At 42.1% G+C, this 18,289-nt stretch overlaps 1 protein-coding gene across 1 annotated transcript in view; it reads right to left on the bottom strand.

Moving 5' to 3' along the window:
- The window catches only part of LOC140913609 (cytosolic phospholipase A2 epsilon), an 88,121-nt gene that overhangs the window by 35,802 nt on the left and 34,030 nt on the right, over window positions 1-18,289 (bottom strand). Inside the window, exons 6-8 of the mRNA XM_073350336.2 lie at window positions 12,603-12,722; window positions 6,195-6,371; window positions 4,170-4,242 (exon numbers count right to left, since the gene is read on the bottom strand). Coding sequence (XP_073206437.2) covers window positions 4,170-4,242; window positions 6,195-6,371; window positions 12,603-12,722 — 370 coding nt within the window. The remainder of the gene's footprint in view (window positions 1-4,169; window positions 4,243-6,194; window positions 6,372-12,602; window positions 12,723-18,289) is intronic.

Genomic DNA, 18,289 nt, shown 5'->3' with positions numbered 1-18,289 from the left:
GCACTCTCGGATGCAACTCGTCCAGCCCCATGGACTTGTGCACGTCCAGCTTTTCTAAATAGTCCCTAACCACCTCTATCTCCACAGACGGCTGGCCATCTCTTCCCCATTTTGTGATGCCCAGCGCAGCAGTCTGGGAGCTGACCTTGTTAGTGAAAACAGAGGCAAGAAAAGCATTGAGTACATTAGCTTTTTCCACATCCTCTGTCACTAGGTTGCCTCCCTCATTCAGTAAGGGGCCCACACATTCCTTGGCTTTCTTCTTGTTGCCAACATACCTGAAGAAACCCTTCTTGTTACTCTTGACATCTCTGGCTAGCTGCAGCTCCAGGTGCGATTTGGCCCTCCTGATATCATTCCTACATGCCCGAGCAATATTTTTATACTCTTCCCTGGTCATATGTCCAACCTTCCACTTCTTGTAAGCTTCTTTTTTATGTTTAAGATCCGCTAGGATTTCACCATTAAGCCAAGCTGGTCGCCTGCCATATTTACTATTCTTTCGACTCATCGGGATGGTTTGTCCCTGTAACCTCAACAGGGATTCCTTGAAATACAGCCAGCTCTCCTGGACTCCTTTCCCCTTCAAGTTAGTCCCCCAGAGGATCCTGGCCATCCGTTCCCTGAGGGAGTCGAAGTCTGCTTTCCTGAAGTCCAGGGTCCGTATCCTGCTGCTTACCTTTCTTCCCTGCGTCAGGATCCTTTGGATCTTAGCTTCACGGGGGCCCCTGGGCAATTGCCCTGCTTGCTGCCCACTAATGCCAGCCCTGGGTTTTATATGCAGAAAATCAATTGTTGTGGCACAGCTGGGCGGTGGAGTTTTTATAGCATGTTGGGCGGGCCTCAGAAAGAAAAAGGTTCAGAACCCCTGCAATAAAAGATATGACCTCACCAACCTTGTCTCTGTAACATGCTGGGCCCCACACAGCTACAACACCCTGCATACTACTTTACCAGTGTCATACTGTGGGTCAGGTAGGAGCAGAAAGCACAGTCACATGTGATTGCAGCAAAGGTTAGCAATAATCAGGAAGTGACCAAGCTAGTCAGCCCTACTTCTGGGTGTATTAATTACGCTCGAATTAACTGAGTGCCTTCTAGCACATGCCAGATCCAAAAACATTCTTCCCAAACCAGGATTATTTAGACTTGTTTATAATCTTAATTTATAACACATATTAATATCAATAAGGCTGAATATAAATTTTAACAGGAGAACATGGTAAACGACCTGAACCTCCCAGTCTACCAACAAGATTATTCTGAGTCATATTCAGCAGGCTCTCTAACAATGTTTTTTTTTCTCGCTTTCTCTCTCTTTGATTTTGGGCTCTCCCTTTTTCTTCCCTTTGTTTTTATATCTGGCATTTTCCTTTTTCTTCTTTTCTTTATTTTACTTCTTTCTTTCTCTACCTTTCCACATTCTGTAGCTCAGGATTCTCTGAAGAACCTGATGCACTACTCAGAAATTCAGGAACAAAGTGACCACACAGATCATTATCTTTTGCATTGTCACATTTACCAATGGCATTTCAATAGGTTTCATTGCAGCCTGGGACTTGGGCCATACAAAACCTGCTCTGAGGAAAAGCAGCTCACACCTCCTGACTTGAGCATCAGCCATCTGCAAGCTCTCCCATTAGCAGGATATTTTTAAACCCAGAGGGGGACCAAATTCTTTGCTGGGAGAGTCAAATTAGTATCCACACAGTGAGCTAACTTTATTTTCCACTTACTACAAGTTCCCTGCTTTCTAAGGCTATCAGTCTTTAATTTGCATCTAAATCCATCACTGATCTATTATCACAATCTTCAGAAAGCTACTTCTCACTAAGATGTATTAGAGGAGAAGATGGATCTGCATTCCCAATCCCAGGACTGCCATGATCAGACAAAGGTAGAACTCCGTTACCACTTCTATTGTGACAGGTTTCAGAGTAACAGCCATGTTAGTCTGTCTTTGCAAAAAGAAAAGGAGTACTTGTGGCACCTTAGAGACTAACCAATTTATTTGAGCATGAGCTTTCATGAGCTACAGCTCACTTCATTGGATGCATACCATGGAAACTGCAGTAGACATTATATACACACAGAGACCATGAAACAATACCCCCTCCCACCCCACTGTCCTGCTGGTAATAGCTTATCTAAAGTGATCATCAAGTTGGGCCATTTCCAGAGCTTGTGTCGAGCCGTGGATTTTGTCATTCTAACCTCTCTGTTTTAACTAACTTTACACCCAAGGTTTAGAAATAAACAAAACTTGGCTGTAAAATTTTGCTGTGCTGGAATAGAATACCTATTCTCTGATAGTGATTGTCAGCCTACAGAAAAAGACAATTCCCTTGTCTCTGCTCTGGGCCCAAATCAAAGCAAAAAACCTCCAACTACTTGGAAACCTGCTTACCAGCAGCCCAACGGGAAAAAAAAATTCCTTTTCAAACCTGTGCTCCTTGTAAAACAAAAAAATCAAAATCCTAAAAAAAAACCCCCTGCCACTTTTGTCTCGAGGCAAATGGGTAGAACACCCCCTCCCTATTTACTTTTAGGGGAAAAAAAAAAAAACCTCTGGGTTGGAAGACTGTGAATTTCCCTGCAGGAGTTAAGTACCCTGCCTCCAGGCAAAGAAAACCTGCAATTCACAAAGATACTCCCCTTTTGTCTCAGCTCTGGCTCCAAAGCAGAGAGAAAACAAGCTGCTTTTCCAGCAGCTCCAAAGGAAAAAAAATTTCCTTTTTAAAATCTGTATTTCTAGTTCAAAAAATCTCAACTCGATCTCAAATTGATTTCAGGTTAATCCCACCACTTTGCGTGCTGGAAATGGCCCAACTTGATGATCACTTTAGATAAGCTATTACCAGCAGGACAGTGGGGTGGGAGGAGGTATTGTTTCATGGTCTCTGTGTGTATATAATGTCTACTGCAGTTTCCACGGTATGCATCCGATGAAGTGAGCTGTAGCTCACGAAAGCTCATGCTCAAATAAATTGGTTAGTCTTTAAGGTGCCACAAGTACTCCTTTTCTTTTCACTTCTATTGTGAAGGTTTCCTCTATGCTATTATCTCTAGTGCTGTGATCAAATAGTCACTGTTCTTTAATTACCTCTGCTGTGGACATCTTCCTTTCTCTGATTCTTCTTCACTGTGCATCACTTCCACCTATTTTTAAGGTCCACACAGTGGCATATAGTGTTCTTTTTCCTGACTCTTATATTATTCAGCTTTGTGGGTGGTGAACCTTTTCCATGCATGTTGCATTTTACCACATCTTCTGCACGTAGCTTTCTCTTTTTTGTTACTGGTCTCGAAAATGTTCTATATGAAGAACTCGGGTGTGTTTTTCTTTGCGTTTATTTTTGAGCTTTGATGTTAAAGGAAATTGCATTAAAATTTGTATTATCTGGTTCCCCCCTTTGAGATTGTTTAGAGTTTACTCAGGTTTCTAAATGAAAAGTATGTCAATCAGTTCTTTACTCTTTCATACACATCTTTCTGATTGGGATTGAGGCCTGATATTTTTTGAAAGAAAATCTGGCATAGTGAGATTTTTTTAATCCTAAAAACCACTGAATCATTTCACCCTTTTAACCCGTTTTGGGTAATCTATTGTCCTCCTTGTTGCAAATATAAATCCATAAGACTAACAAGAATAAAATATATTTTAACATCACAAAAAAATAATTCTTGCAAGTTTGCAGCAACAAAATACGCTAGCACAGACATAAAATAAACATTATTCCTTTTCCTTTCACCCTAGAAAAATTATTGTATGTTAGAATTATTTACCCTAAGATTGTCTCTTTTTGACTCCAGTTAGCTCTCAGATGCTGGAGTCTGATGTTTCTGTGGGTATCCTGTAGCACAAGGTACTGTTTTCTAGCACATAAAATAAATACGGACGATGGTAACTGGATCTAGGATTGAAATCTGACATTACAGTTTATAAGTATGGTAGTCCATGTAGACTGTAGTGTGTCAGGTACCTTATGCTTTTTAAAATCCTAGTTATACTTGGACACCCTTATGGGTACTTGTACTCTGACAGTAAACAGTGTGCTATGGGAGCTCTTGTTGCCTGAGTACATCCCAATGACAATTATACTTTTATTATATACTCTCGTTGCTTTCAAGAGCTATGAAAAACAGCTAGGAACAGTAGAAATACTCACACAAGTCAGCCTTCCGGAGATTTCTCATTCTTATTATTTTTACATGGAGAAAGTTGATAGAAGTTACTTCTCTCTGCACAAGAATGATTAACAAGACAAACATATATTAAGATGTGTATTCATCAATAGACACGCATCTAATATAGAGAAATGAGACACATGATGGTATGGCATGGTACAAAGGCTTTATTGGCCTAAGTTTTCAATAACCACATTACTCAGGAGCAGAAAAGGCATAAGTGAGTTATTGATACTTAGGTCATCCAAAATAAGTGCTAATAAAACCTGTGTATTTTACCATCATTTTCTCAGTATATTTAACAGATTTTTTTTTTAAATCTACTCGAGCTAAAAATGTTAAATTGTATACCCTCTCTACATCTGTGAAACAAATCTTACCTGTTTGTACAGGGCCTAGCACAATGGGGATCCAACCTCATAAGCTTTGGACATCAACACAATATAAGTAATGAAACAGACCCTAGCCTCAGTTTCTCCTCTTTGAGCCGCTCTGACGTTTCAAAGAAGGACAGTTGTCATATGAACACAGCTTGGACTACCCATAGCATAGGTATGTAAAGGCAGCATAGTCCACCCACCCCTCTCCTGCGCACAGAATGTGGAAGAAGGCATGAAGAGGCGGAGTTGAAGCACAATGCACCCTAGCAATTCTCTGGCAGCAGAGCAGTTGCTAGGAAACATGCATAATTTAGAGCAATCCCTTTGCCCCAGCAGGTGAATCAGCTCTACATTTCCTCAGCGTGCCCAAACTCCACTCCACTGCACATTTATCCATAGAGAGCAAGATTCTGTGGCAGCCTGGAGACAGACACCCTTCATGGGGTCCAGAAACCCTACCATCCATACTCCAGTGCAGCAAAATTGAACTGAAAAAATATATATATATCCAAGGTCCTTCATGGCCACAGAAAGAACACTTTCAGTCTTTTTGTAGCAAAATTACAAACTCAAATTAAAATTATTCAAATGACATAGTGGTCTATGCAATGCAGGGTTCAAACTGCCAAATTTAAAAGTACACCATATAGCTTATCGTATATCCCAAAAATTAAAGTATTTAGTGCATCAACAAACATGAATGCCTTAGGGAAACACTGAACAATGTATTACTAATACCAAACATTCAGGACACTATTTATTTACTCATGTTATGATTTACATGATACTTATTCTAATGCATACGTGGAAAACATGGAGGAAAATACTCTGAAAAAAAGGCATACAAGGAAATACTCACATAAGCATATACATCTGTGAGATAGTAAAGGGAAACGAGCTACTCATAGTTAGGGATAACTGGAGCCAGAAAACAATTTAAAAAGTCAGACTTGTTTGACAAAACACCACCTTTTTCACAACTGCAAATGAAAAGGGGTAAGGCAAGATCACTTTCTGCTTGCAGAGCTCAACAAAGATCAAATGGCCTCTGTGCAAACTGAGCACCTCCCAGATCCATCTCTGGCAAAGTGCTGTAGGTGGTGTCTGGCTGTATATTCTATTTATGTCCTTCACTGGCGATCTTGTGGTGCCATGGAAGTTTTGACATCTATGTGATCATTTGCCATGTAGCAGCATTCCTTGGTACATATGCTTCTGTATTTTTTGGTCTTCCATTCAAATAATATTTCTATACCAAGAAAGCCAACAAAACTGATTCATTGCTGTTGGAGGCAATTGCTGGGTTAGGCTTCAAATATCCTCATTTCCAGTCTTGTCCTTCCACTTGATATGGAGCAGTTGATGAAGATAACAAGAATCAAAAACATGAATCCATTGTTCTCCAGCCTTCTTCAGTGCCCATGTTTCACTGCCATACACTGCAGTTAGTATAACTGTGGTTCTATAAATCCACAGCTCGCTGGCAAGTTTAATGACATGGCATCCCCACAGAGACCTCTAAAGGGGCTGAAAGATGGCAGCAGCTTCTGCTATTCAAGTAGCCACATTTTCGAGCATCCTCCAAGCACTGATTGTGACATTGCTTAAATATTTGACAATTGCCACCTGTGCAGTGTCATGCCTGGACAAGTTAATACTGAACTGGTTGTAATCTAGAACTGGAGGCTGCTTGATGGTAATGACCAGTGACTTCTTTTTATCCAGCTTATTAACCAGACCAATGCGCGCTGCTCTTTGCCTAACTAATTCAGCCATCATCTGCAGCGATTCACCAAACTGAGCCTACAAGACAACATCATTGGCATATTTGAGATCTCAAAGCAGAACAACATTCAGCCCATGATGCCACTGTTAGCTCCTTCCTCAAGCTTATCCATCAGCCATTCAATGCCAATATTGCACATGGTAGCAAAGGCTGGGATACTCAGGGCGGCTTTAGACCAGGTTGTTCCACTGTTAACCAGATCTGTACCTTGAGACAGCTTCTGAGAAGATGGATGAGTTTAATAAACCCCATGCAGCACTTTTCAGATTTCCATCAGGCCTTTGATTCAGAGCATCATGCAAGTTCATGGGATCTGATGAGGTGACTCAGCATCCCTGGAAGGTAGATAGAATGGAAAGCTGCGTTCGAGTCAATGGTAGACACACGACATGGTTTTCTATCGCCACAGGAGTTTGGCACGGCTGTGTTCTGTCATCATCATTGTTCAATATTGGCACTGATTTGTTGATGGATAAGAAAGTTGAGGTGAGCTGGTCAAATAATATTGGGCAAAAAATGTACAGGGTTAATAATTTTGCCACATTTTTCAACTAAATTACTTGAGGTAAGGAAGTACTAGTTACTCAGGAAGTATTTACTGACTAGTACTTTTTACAGATAGGGAACTGAGGCATAGAGTTGCTAAGTGACTTGCCCGTGGACACATAGGAAGTCTATGGTGGAGCAGTTTATTGAATGCAGGTCTCTAAAGTCCAAGACTAATGCTCTAACCACAAACAATCGTTCTTCTCTTTATCAATAACCAACAACTTTTCAGTCTTCCGTTAACTCAACAATAACCCTATCATAGGCTAATAAATTTGGACTCCAAAAGCCTCTGAGTTCATTGGTTACAAACACGTCAGCTTTCAGTCTCTGTATTTATTTTGGACATGGCTTACTATCTCATAAACAGGAAGCATGGAGTAATCACGATAATTACTACTGCCAGAATTGCGAAAAAATGAGGTTACAAACGCAGGGCCTGATCATACAGTCATACTTCATGCAGTTGTACCTCACGCAAAAGTCCCATTAATGTCTATGAACCTAATTGTGCAATGCTTACTTACACATTTATTTTCACCAAAGTCAATGGGACTACTCACATGCATAAGTGCTCATGTAAGAGTTGCACAAGTAGGTCCTAGGAGTGTTTTGTTAACTGATGACTCCAGGCTCAGGCCCATGTATTTTGGAGTCCCTCATGAACCCAGAAATTCTGGGATATTATCCTACACTGACAACTACCATTATGATTGTCCTTATCCTAATGACATTTAGTCAACATACCCTGACTGCTTGGTACTGTCAGATATTCCATACACAGATCCCAATAAGTCACCACTTATGAAAATATGGAGAGTGTCTTATGTGAAAAATAAAATGAAACGTGGGAAACATTTCTGCTATATCAAGAGAAAAGGGTAAATACCAAAGTAAAATAGCCTGCCAAACACAATACTTATGACAGAAAAGTATTATTCTTCTCTTCTATATTTCAAGATCTTTTAAAAACAAGAGAGAGAGAGAGAGAGAGAGAGAGAGAGAGCGAGCGTGCTAGGATGTGTGCTTCTTATTTAAAATATGATTAAAATAGAAGAGTAAAATACATAAAATGTTGATTCTGTGAAATCTGGAGCCCTTCAAGTGCAGACCGCAGGCTCAGCTGTCTGTCTGTCAGGTAAGTTCAACTGCACTTAAAGCACACACCCCGCCCCCCCATTTGCTGCTGTAACATACTTATTTCTCTCCCCTCGGAGCGTCCCCTAATGGGGTTTGATTCGCTACTGCATTAAACAGAAATTCAATTGAGTTACACCAGTATGAAATTGGAGTAACACAGTGATGTATCAGGACCTGTCTTTTGTAAGGCTATGCAGACTACACTGGTTTCAGATTGCAAGAGTTCTTGTGAAACTTTTCTTCACCTCTGATCTGCATAGGCCCATGCTCCAAGTTTCTCACTCTGATGGGTTCAAAATGCAAAGAGAAACTGACCTAGTCATTGCCATGATTCAGATGACTATGTGACAATACAGTGCTAATCTGCATGCTTCACATTCTTTTGACAGGGTGCAGTGCCTTAAGTAGCTGGATAATTATTAATTATTTTGCCTTTCAGCATGAGTGCCATGTTATTTTGGGTCACAACCAACAACTTTCCATCAAATAAATATGTTTTATGTCAGCCACCTGATCTGATTTAAGTATCATCTGTACTAAGCAAAACTGCAGGTTGCCCTCACAATCAAGTTTTAAAGCATGGCACTTCTCTGAAAAGGTAACTGTGTAAAAATGGCACCTTCTTATGTAACAGATCTATTTTGTGTATCCACAGTCACATCTGCCAACTTCAGTGACGAAAATAAGATTTGAACTGCTTTTTATTCCTGAACAGCCAGCACACCGGAGAGAAAAGGAGCTGGATCCTAGTCCATCTTGTGCATCATCAACAGAAACGTTAATACTAAGTTCAAATCAGTTATACCTGTGCAAGTCCCTAGAAGACAGAAGTCATAATTTAAAGACAATGGGATTGTAGGGGTGTCATGAGAGGAAATATTTGGACTACAGATCCATTAATAAGGTGATGAAGTGCATGGAACCCAGCTTGACACTGAGAGCCCAGGCTGGTAGTTAAAATAAATATGTTTTTTTACTTGTACACTGAGCACTCCTGGTTGGGATCACTTGATAGATAATAAACAAGGAACCCCACTGTACCATTTTTAAAGACAGGTTTCAGAGTAGCAGCCGTGTTAGTCTGTATTCGCAAAAAGAAAAGGAGTACTTGTGGCACCTTAGAGACTAACCAATTTATTTGAGTCACTTTTGAGAGAACTCTGCAGTTTAAATCCTCACTGCACTCTTGTATATATACTTCAAACCCAAGAAGTAAAGCACAAAATGATTCCAGATTGCAGATGTTGCCACTAGCAACGGGAGTCACTTCTCCATGAGACAAGGACCAAATCTCCACTTACTCAGGTGAGCTATAAATAGTCTCCAGGGACTCTCACACTGCAACCCCACAGAAACAGGCTCTAGAAGACCAGACTGAGTCTGCCATCACCGATGACCGGAGTGACCACTCCATGCAGTAAGGAACAAAACTCTTCTTCTAAAGACATCTAACACGTAGTCCCCACAGAGTTATCACAGCTGCCAGAAGCAGTGCATCCAGAAGGAATGCACTCACATATTCCCTCAACAATATCACTGCCATCATATCCTCAGTTCCTTGTAACTTGTGCCACAACTTTACTCATCTGCATAGTTTCCAGTACACCAATCTCTCACTGAAACTACTTGGAAGCCTTTTTGTCTGTTCATTTCTTTAATTGTCTTCTCATTGTTAATAGATATGTTGCCTGCCCACTCTTTTGGATCATTTACCATCCTCAGTAATTGGCTAACCTCTTTCTGATCCCATTCTCATTTCTTTTCATTACCATGCTTCTCTCACTCATCTCCTGACTTCTGACCCCAGATCTCCTCCCTTGTCTTGCCTTTTGCTTCTCCCATTCAGTTTTCAAATTTCACCATCCCACCCTATTTGGCAACCGTATTCTTTACTGTAAACTTTCCCCCTTGCTGCCACACATGCTTCTCTCCCAGCTGCCCAGCATCCTCCTCACACTTCCTCCCTTTCTCATCATCACTGATCACGTCTGCCCAAAAGCTGGCCCTTCTGTCATCTCCTCTACTTCTCCATCCTCCTCACCCCATTGACTCCAGTCCTCCAGCCTCTTTCCAAGAAGACCAGTGAAACATTTATTTGTGAGACTTTTCTTCCACATATATGCTGTTAGCCAAAAAACTTCCTCCTTTCTCTATTACCAAATGAATGGATGTGCAGAGTTAAACACTTATGGCAGACACCAATTCCAAATTCCCACCCCAATTTCATGGTAAACTGTCAGGTCAAACTGAGCCCCAAGTTTAGATTTTGTGAAAAATAACTTTTGCTAAAGTTTAAACCAATAGAAATTCTTCTAGGATTCTTTTAAAACCACCAATGGTAATTAATTTAAATTTTTTTTTAAATAAAAATATTTTCTGTAGTGTTTGTAACCCAATTGTTATAGCATGTGGCTAATGCATCAGAGGGAAACTGACTAGAAGCTAAAGAGTAACTGACTGATCTATTTTTGTTATTCACAATGAGGAAAAAACATCAAAAGTACAGACATCAAATATAAACAACAAACAGTAAACCTGTTTCCATTCTTTCCATTTTAAAAAACTGAGGTGCTATTTGGAACACAGGAAAGAAAATGTGGGTTCTAAAAGGGCTTCTAAATTTAACAACCAGCCAAAAGTGGCATGGGTGCTCTGGGGCTGGAGCACCCACAGGGAAAATTTGGTGGGTGCAGAGCACCCACCGGCAGCTCCCCTCCCTGCTCCCAGCCCCAGCTCACCTCCACTCCGCCTCCACCCGTGTGTTACACTCCGTCCTGCTCTGCTTCTCCTCCCCCCCCCCCGGCTTCCCGGGAATCAGCTGTTTGCTGGGGGTGGGGCGCGCAAGGAGGGCCACCCGCGCTGCAGCGGGTAACCCAGGGGCGCAGGGAAACCACTCCCCACCCCAGCTCAACTCCACCTCCCTGTGCATGAGCATGAAGCCGCCGTTTGCTTTTCTGCCCTCCCAGGCTTCCCGCACAAACAGCTGATTCGCAGGAAACTGGGGGGGCGGAGAAGCAGAGCGGGGCGGCGTGTTCAGGGGCGGAGGCAGAGCTGAGGTGAACTGAGGCAGGGCATGGAGCTACTTTTTTTTTTTTTTTTTTAAATTTTCCCCGTGGGTGCTCCAGCCCCGGAGCACCCATGGGGTCGGCACCTAAGGCCCCACTTTTGATGTGATCAGTGAGGGGGAGCAGTTGCTCCCCCTGCCCCCCCAGCTATGCTACCCCGCCCATAGGAGCCAGAGGGACCTGCCAGATGCTTCCCAGGAGCCACCCTAGGTAAGCACCGCCGGGACTCCCCACCTCACCCCCCGGCAGGTCCCTCTGGCTCTTAGGGGTGGGCCAGGGCGGGCACCCACAACAGTGGCCCATGAGACCCTCCTGCCCGGTTCCAGGGGCAGTCAGGAGACAGGAGAGGGGGGTGGATGGGGCAGGGGTCCCGGGGGGCAGGCCATGACCTCCTCATGGGATGGTGAGGGAACCGGTTGTTAAGATTGTGGCAGCTCGTCACTGCCCCCATCCCTCTGTGAGCCTTCTTTCATTTTAAGCATTTTTTTCTCTCAGCGTTCCCTGTCCTATCATTAGCCTCTAAATTCTCCAAGGGGGGGAACAAAGGTTAGGTACACCTAACACCAATAAACACATTTCTGACATGTTCCTTGTAGGGTATGCTTTAAAAAGTTGTATTGTGTAGTGCACTTAAAGTGCTATGCCATAGCACTGCAACTCCAAAAAGCAAGTCAAATAAATTGAAATTAATAAATGAGAGGCTCCCCTTAAACAAATCCTGTCTCTGAAGTGTTGGAGACACAAAGCATGCATGTTCCTGCACCAAAATCAAAACACAGAGAGAGCAAGACATTTTAAAATGAACACAGAATAGATGAACTCGTGCCTAGATGCAATATGACAATGATAGGCACACATTAGAAATATCATAGACAGATAGATTAGACTGGTTAGATCCAACTGTTATACATACAGATATTTCACCCCTAAAGTTAAATTGAATGGTGCTTAGCAAATATGTCACTACTCTTCCCGCCCCAAACCGGATCTCAAACAGATTTTGTTCCTAACATTTTCTTATAATCAGCACTGGACAGCATTTAGTGACATTCCACCTGTTTAGTACCCACCTCTTTCATTTTTTGTCCTGGGATGCTGCTTAGGCCCTGAAAAATCGAGAGCAGAAATGGTTACATTTTAAAAAAATCTTCCATTTCTGCTTTTATTATAATTTCATATTTACAATCCCACGTTAAAACCAAATTTAAAGATACTCAATAAGCCCTCCGAGACCATGATAGTTCCCCACTGCACTGAACAGCAGGTTATTCTGCATAAACTTGTTTTAGTAATGTTGTTAGGCATACAGTTTAGTTACTACAACAACATGCAGTAGGAGGACAACCCTTGCAACTGAGGATACCTGAGGAACAGCAGACTTGCTCTTCCCAGATCCTCCCCACAGTTCAAGCAGAACTCTCGCCACTTCTTCTCATGTGAAACATCTGATTTGGAACCTCAAACAATTTTGTTGAGCTTTGGTGGGGTTTTCCTTACCTGATTGGAACTTGAATTTGATCCCATCACGGTCCCTGTTGCATACAAGTCAGCTGATAACGAGGGCACTTGAGTACTATGTCCCGCACAGCCAGCAGTGATTCCTGTACAGTCTTTACACTGGCAGAAGTGAACAAGCAGGTGTTTTATTAACTGACTCAGAGCCCCACCCCTCTATCATTTCCAAAAATTAAGCAATCTCTTCATCTTTTCCTCAGCCTATTAAGGCAAGTCTACTGAGTTAATGGAAGATGGGAATATTGATTTTGCAGCTGCCTTGATTTACCTTACTGAGGACACTGAGATCAGTGGGGCCTCATCCTCTCAAGTACAGCTTTCTAGCAAATAATAACGAACAATGCAGTACAGTTATACAGAACCTGTAATCCCCAAAGGATATCAGCACACACGGCCAATTAATTTTACAGCACTGAAAAGCATACTGGACACTTTACAGTACAACTATAAAGTCCCTGCCCTGAAACTTACAATCTATGTTAAGATATGACCAGTGGAGATGATAAACAGTAGGGAGGGGACAGGGTGAGGAAGGAAAAGGGTTACAGCAATAAGAACCTACAGCTTCACAGTAGGAATTTGCTGATCTTGTTGGTTCCGTTCAAAGGAATTAATATATTTAAATATAATCCAGCCCAGGAATAGTCCCTGCCAGCACTACACCTGAGAGACACCCTCTGAGGGACGATGGCTTCCCTACGTCCTCCATGCATCAAAGTGTAATAACTAAAGCTACTCAGGAATTTTTCAACAAAATGGTTTTTCAGTCGGAAAATGCCAATTTGTCTAAACCTAAACTTTCCATGGTAATGTGCCAGTTTCAACAGAGCTTTTGTCAGGGAAGGTTTCTCAGATCCAGGATGAAATTGCTGGTCAAAACCAAAGACAAATGGAGCACCCACTCCCCATCCGCAACAGCCTAGTCATTAGGATGCTTGCCTACAACATAGGAGATGCAGGTTCATGTCCCTACTCTGCCTAGTTCACCCTTCCCTCCCCACCTGCTCCAGGATTTTGGAAGCCCATACAAGTAAGTTATAGTTCCCTGCAGGGGCATATAGTTAGTCCAAGTCACAATCTAGCTCAAGCTGACTGTTATTGTTCACTCACTTCTTGAGGGCATCAGAGAAAATCACTTCATAAACTATATACACCACCACTAAAATGCAGTCATCTGTAGGCTGGAGGCTAGCAACCAACAGCACAGCACTTGGGAAGGGATTAGGAGTGGCAATTTTGTCCAAGGACCACCCCTACTCTTACCAAAGTCGTTGGTGTATTTTTAGCATCTATGTAGTGCACACATGATCCCAGTTCATAAATAAGGCTACGTTTATGTCATGGAGGTCATGGAAGTCACAGAATCCGTGACTTCCAGAGACCTCTGTGACATTCTCTGCTTCTCCTCCAGCGGCTGCGGGACTCCAGAACTGGCAGCCAGCGGGGCCCTGGCAGGGTTCTGGTGACAGCAGCAACAGGGGGCCCCCGTGAGGTTCCAGAAATAGGTGACAGACTCCTGAGGGGGCCTTCCTCAGGGTTCCAGTGACGGTGACAGCCTAACGCGGGGGGAGGGGGACACCTCGGGCAAGCAGCTGGGGCTCTCCTATTTTCCTCTTTGGGCAATATCGTCACCCTGCAGTTTCCAGCTGCCGCAGGCAGAGGGGAAATCCCATAGCTCCCAGCCACCAAGGTGGCAGGGGAAACAATGGAGCTTCCATGAATTTTTGTTTATTGCCTGTGACCTGTCAGTGACTTTTACTAACAATAACTATCACAAAATCTTAGCCTTATTCATAAGACCTCATCCCAAACATACACACACAGAGTACTTACTAATAGAGTAATGTCCCTGACTCCACAGTCATACACTACACAGACAGCTACAATCTGGTGCAGACCCAATTTGAAGTATAAAAGCTCTGGATGAAAATCTGAATGTTCAGCCTCTGAAGGACTCCTTAGAAATGTATTTTAAAAGGACACTGAGCATCTGCATCCCAAAGAGAACCAAAACCTCCCCTTATCCCTGTTTCACAACACCTCCCTTAAACAAATCTATGTTAAATGATTATGAATAAATTTGGGTGGAGTACCCGCAATTGAGGTGCATTTTCCTTGTGCATCTTGTAAAACTGGTTTTTCTAGCCTTTGGATGAGGAATATTTCTCTAAAGGAAATTCAAGTCACCATCAGATCTTTCACTGGTAGTCTGTTGGTAGTAAAAATGCCAACAGACTCATTGGACAAACCATTTATCCTGGACCAAAGGGGATATGAGCCTTCTGCCCATGGCACAGACAGAACATATTTATTCCATTCTGACACTCAGAACAGAGATGGTACAGAACAGAGGGAGGGATAGCTCAGTGGTTTGAGCATTGGCCTGCTAAACCCGGGGTTGTGAGTTCAATCCTTGAGGGGATAATTTAGGGATCTGGGGCAAAAATTGGGGATTGGTCCTGCTTCAAGCAGGGGGTTGGACTAGATGGCCTCCTGAGGTCCCTTCCAACCATGATAGTCTATGAACATTTATGTCTTCTCATCTATTTCCCTGCCAATGCAGGAAAGTTTCCTCCATTACATTTTCCTGCACTTTGTTCAGTCTAGTTCTAAAGATCCATGAGATGCTACATTGACCATTTTCCTGGGAGATTATTCAGCAACCTCATCCATTTTACTCTCAGAAAGGGAAAATTTAGGCTGAATGTCAAGAAAACTTTCTTAATTCAAGCCCATTACTCATGCAACCTTTACTCATTCCTAACTAATAATGTCACCTCTTTGTGATAACTCTTTTCAAATATTTGTCGACTATGGCCAGGTCTGTGCTAGGAAATTACATCAGGATAACTATGTCACTCGGATGTAAAAAAATCCACACTCTGAGCAATGCAGGTAAACCAACCTAACCCACAGCATAGACAGCGCTATGTTGACGGGCTTCTCGCGGAGGCGGAGTACCTATGCCAATGGGAAAAGCCCCCCCATCAGCCTACTCGCATCTTCACTGAAGTGCTACAGTGTTTTAATTGTAGACCTATGTACCCCCATTAATCATTGCTTACCCATGCTATACATATATATAGCTTTTTCCATCACAAAATCAAGTCCTCCAAACTCCTGTTCTTATTAGTAGTTCTTCTCTCAATACCCTCTAATTTATCAATAATGTCTGGTGAAGTGGGCCACAACCAAAAGCAATGCTCAGGCACAGGTCATATTAGATCCATGGAGAGAAAGAGAAATAAGACTATTCTCACCAACCCCATGATGCGATGTCCAAGTCAATGCACTCCAGATTTAGTCTAGCCATATTTTGGTGCCATATTGCATTGCAAACTAGTGCCTGCTTTGGTGTCCTCTTCTAGCTCCTAGGTGTCTTCCAGTATTACTGCTCCCAGGTTTCTCCCATATATTGAATATCTGTGTTTCCAAATTACATTTCCCAGACTTGGGTTTTTCCCAAACTCTGTTTTCATTTTGAAATTTTCTTCCCATATATTTAATTTCTCTAGATCTTTTCATGTTCTTTCTGTCCTAAATGGTGTTCACAACTCCTTCCAATCAGGCATCACCTGTAACTTGCACGAATACACTGTTTATTTCCAAATCACTATTGAAAATGATAACTAAAACCAGATCTAACACCAACATGTAGTACCCCGCTAGACACCTAACCCAAAGCTGTTAAACTTTGAATGGTCTTTCAAGCCCATGTTCAATACACATGACAGTGTTCCTATCCAGGTCAATTAAAATTAACCGAGAGGAAGATTTCAGGAGATACTGTATCAAATTGTGAAAATCCAAAAATATGACATAAGCAGCTTTCCCTTCATCTGCTAATATAGTTCTATATATAAGCACTCATGTTTGTCTGGTAACATTTTTCTTTATTAAGGCATATGCTACTTTTAGCTCATGGTCCCATGCTACTTACTGTTTCTAAGGACTAAATTGTGCAATCCTTTCTGATGTTGACGATGAACACTTACTCTGTGAACAGGTGTTCACTGATGTCAGTGATGGTTGTATCATCTAGTTGCAAATGGTTTGTGACTTTGTTATGTTTGTTCCATTATGTCTCTAGGGATATAACTTATAGGATGCCCTCGTTTTTCAAGTGTAAATGTTCCATTTGTTTTTCTCAAGTCTTCTTGTACAAGACCTCCTCAGTTCACCAGGACTTTCCAAACCAATTCTCAGGGGTACACTTAGTAAATCCATGAGCTGATTTCCCTAACATTTGAGGATCCATAAATCAGGACTATGATCTGCTCATATTCAAATTTTTCAAGTATGTAAGATAAAACCAAACTATGGTATAGTGTACACATGTGGGATTTTGCATAGGCGCCAACTCTGTGGATCCTCCGGGGCTGGAGCACCCATGGGGAAAAAATGGTGGGTATTAATTTTTTTAATTGTTCAACAGCCCTAATTTACCTCTATGACCTGAAGAGCAGTAAGGAAAATTTCATATTTCTCTGATGAGCATTTACATATTTTTGTTTTCGTATGTGGGTTGTTACATTTGTATGTGTCTATATTTATCTACATGCAGCTGCATTTGAGGCAATAAATTAATGTGGTATTTGTAATAACAATAATGCCTCTCTTATATAGTGCTTTTCATCAGTATATTTCAGTTGAGTGTAAAAGTGTATGACCTCAGCAGTATATATAAGTACCAAACTGGTTGCAATAATGCCTCACATGTTCAAGTCATCCTACAATTACAGCACATAGCACTTGAGATACTACAAGGTTTTGGCAATGCCACTTTGTGATCATCCAGGGCTATGTAAATGTATGACTAATGGGGATTCCAAACAATGGTATTAGGGCAGGGAACAAGTGCAGCACCTCTGTGCTTAAACATAACCAGAAGGTAGTCAAATATCCAAATATATACAAGTGTTATAAAACCCCACTTAGGTTCCAAAATTAGAACCATGATATTGCCAGAAATAATAAATGTAATATGAAGTGATCAGGGTACTTACCGCACGATATCAAGAGGGTATGATCTGATCTCCAAACCTTACATGCAGTTTATGCTTTTCCAGTCAAAGTAAAGTGGGAAAGACAGCCAAGAAATCAAATGTATTATATACAATGGCAATCTATACAGAGAGATATACATACAATCAAAAGTGCTACCAGGCCTGATCACCCCATCCCACAGAGATGCGTACAAGATAGAGCTAAAGGGGGGTGAAATTGCTCCTGAATTATTCCTTTGGGGGAGAAGGGAGCTGGGAACAAGCTTCAAGGCATGTCTACAAAACCCACGGATCTCAGGAGATTAACAGGGGGCTAGGGACGTCTGCACAGAAGTCCTTCCACCCACCCTGCAACCCTATTCCATGGCAGTGCAGCTCCAACAGAACCACATGGTCAGTGCTTACAGAGAGCTACTGCCCCATGGACCCTCCTGAAATTCACTCTGTACTCCCACCCTATTAAGTCTGCACAACACTACCTTTAGAGGCCAGAGATTTTCCATTAGTATCAGAACAAATGGAAGCTTCCCCTTCCTCAGCAGAACTCTCCTGAACTTCATGTGGTTACCTTGATAAACCACTGGCATTATCAATGTCTGTTGATTTCTGGTATTCAATATTGTAACTGCAAGCAAGAAAGAGCTATGCCTACCACTGCATCCC

The sequence above is a fragment of the Lepidochelys kempii genome, chromosome 6 (genome assembly GCF_965140285.1).
Source record: "Lepidochelys kempii isolate rLepKem1 chromosome 6, rLepKem1.hap1, whole genome shotgun sequence".
Lineage (NCBI taxonomy): Eukaryota > Metazoa > Chordata > Testudines > Cheloniidae > Lepidochelys > Lepidochelys kempii.
The sequence above is the reverse complement of the archived record's forward strand: the minus strand, read 5'-3'. Positions and strand labels throughout refer to the sequence as shown.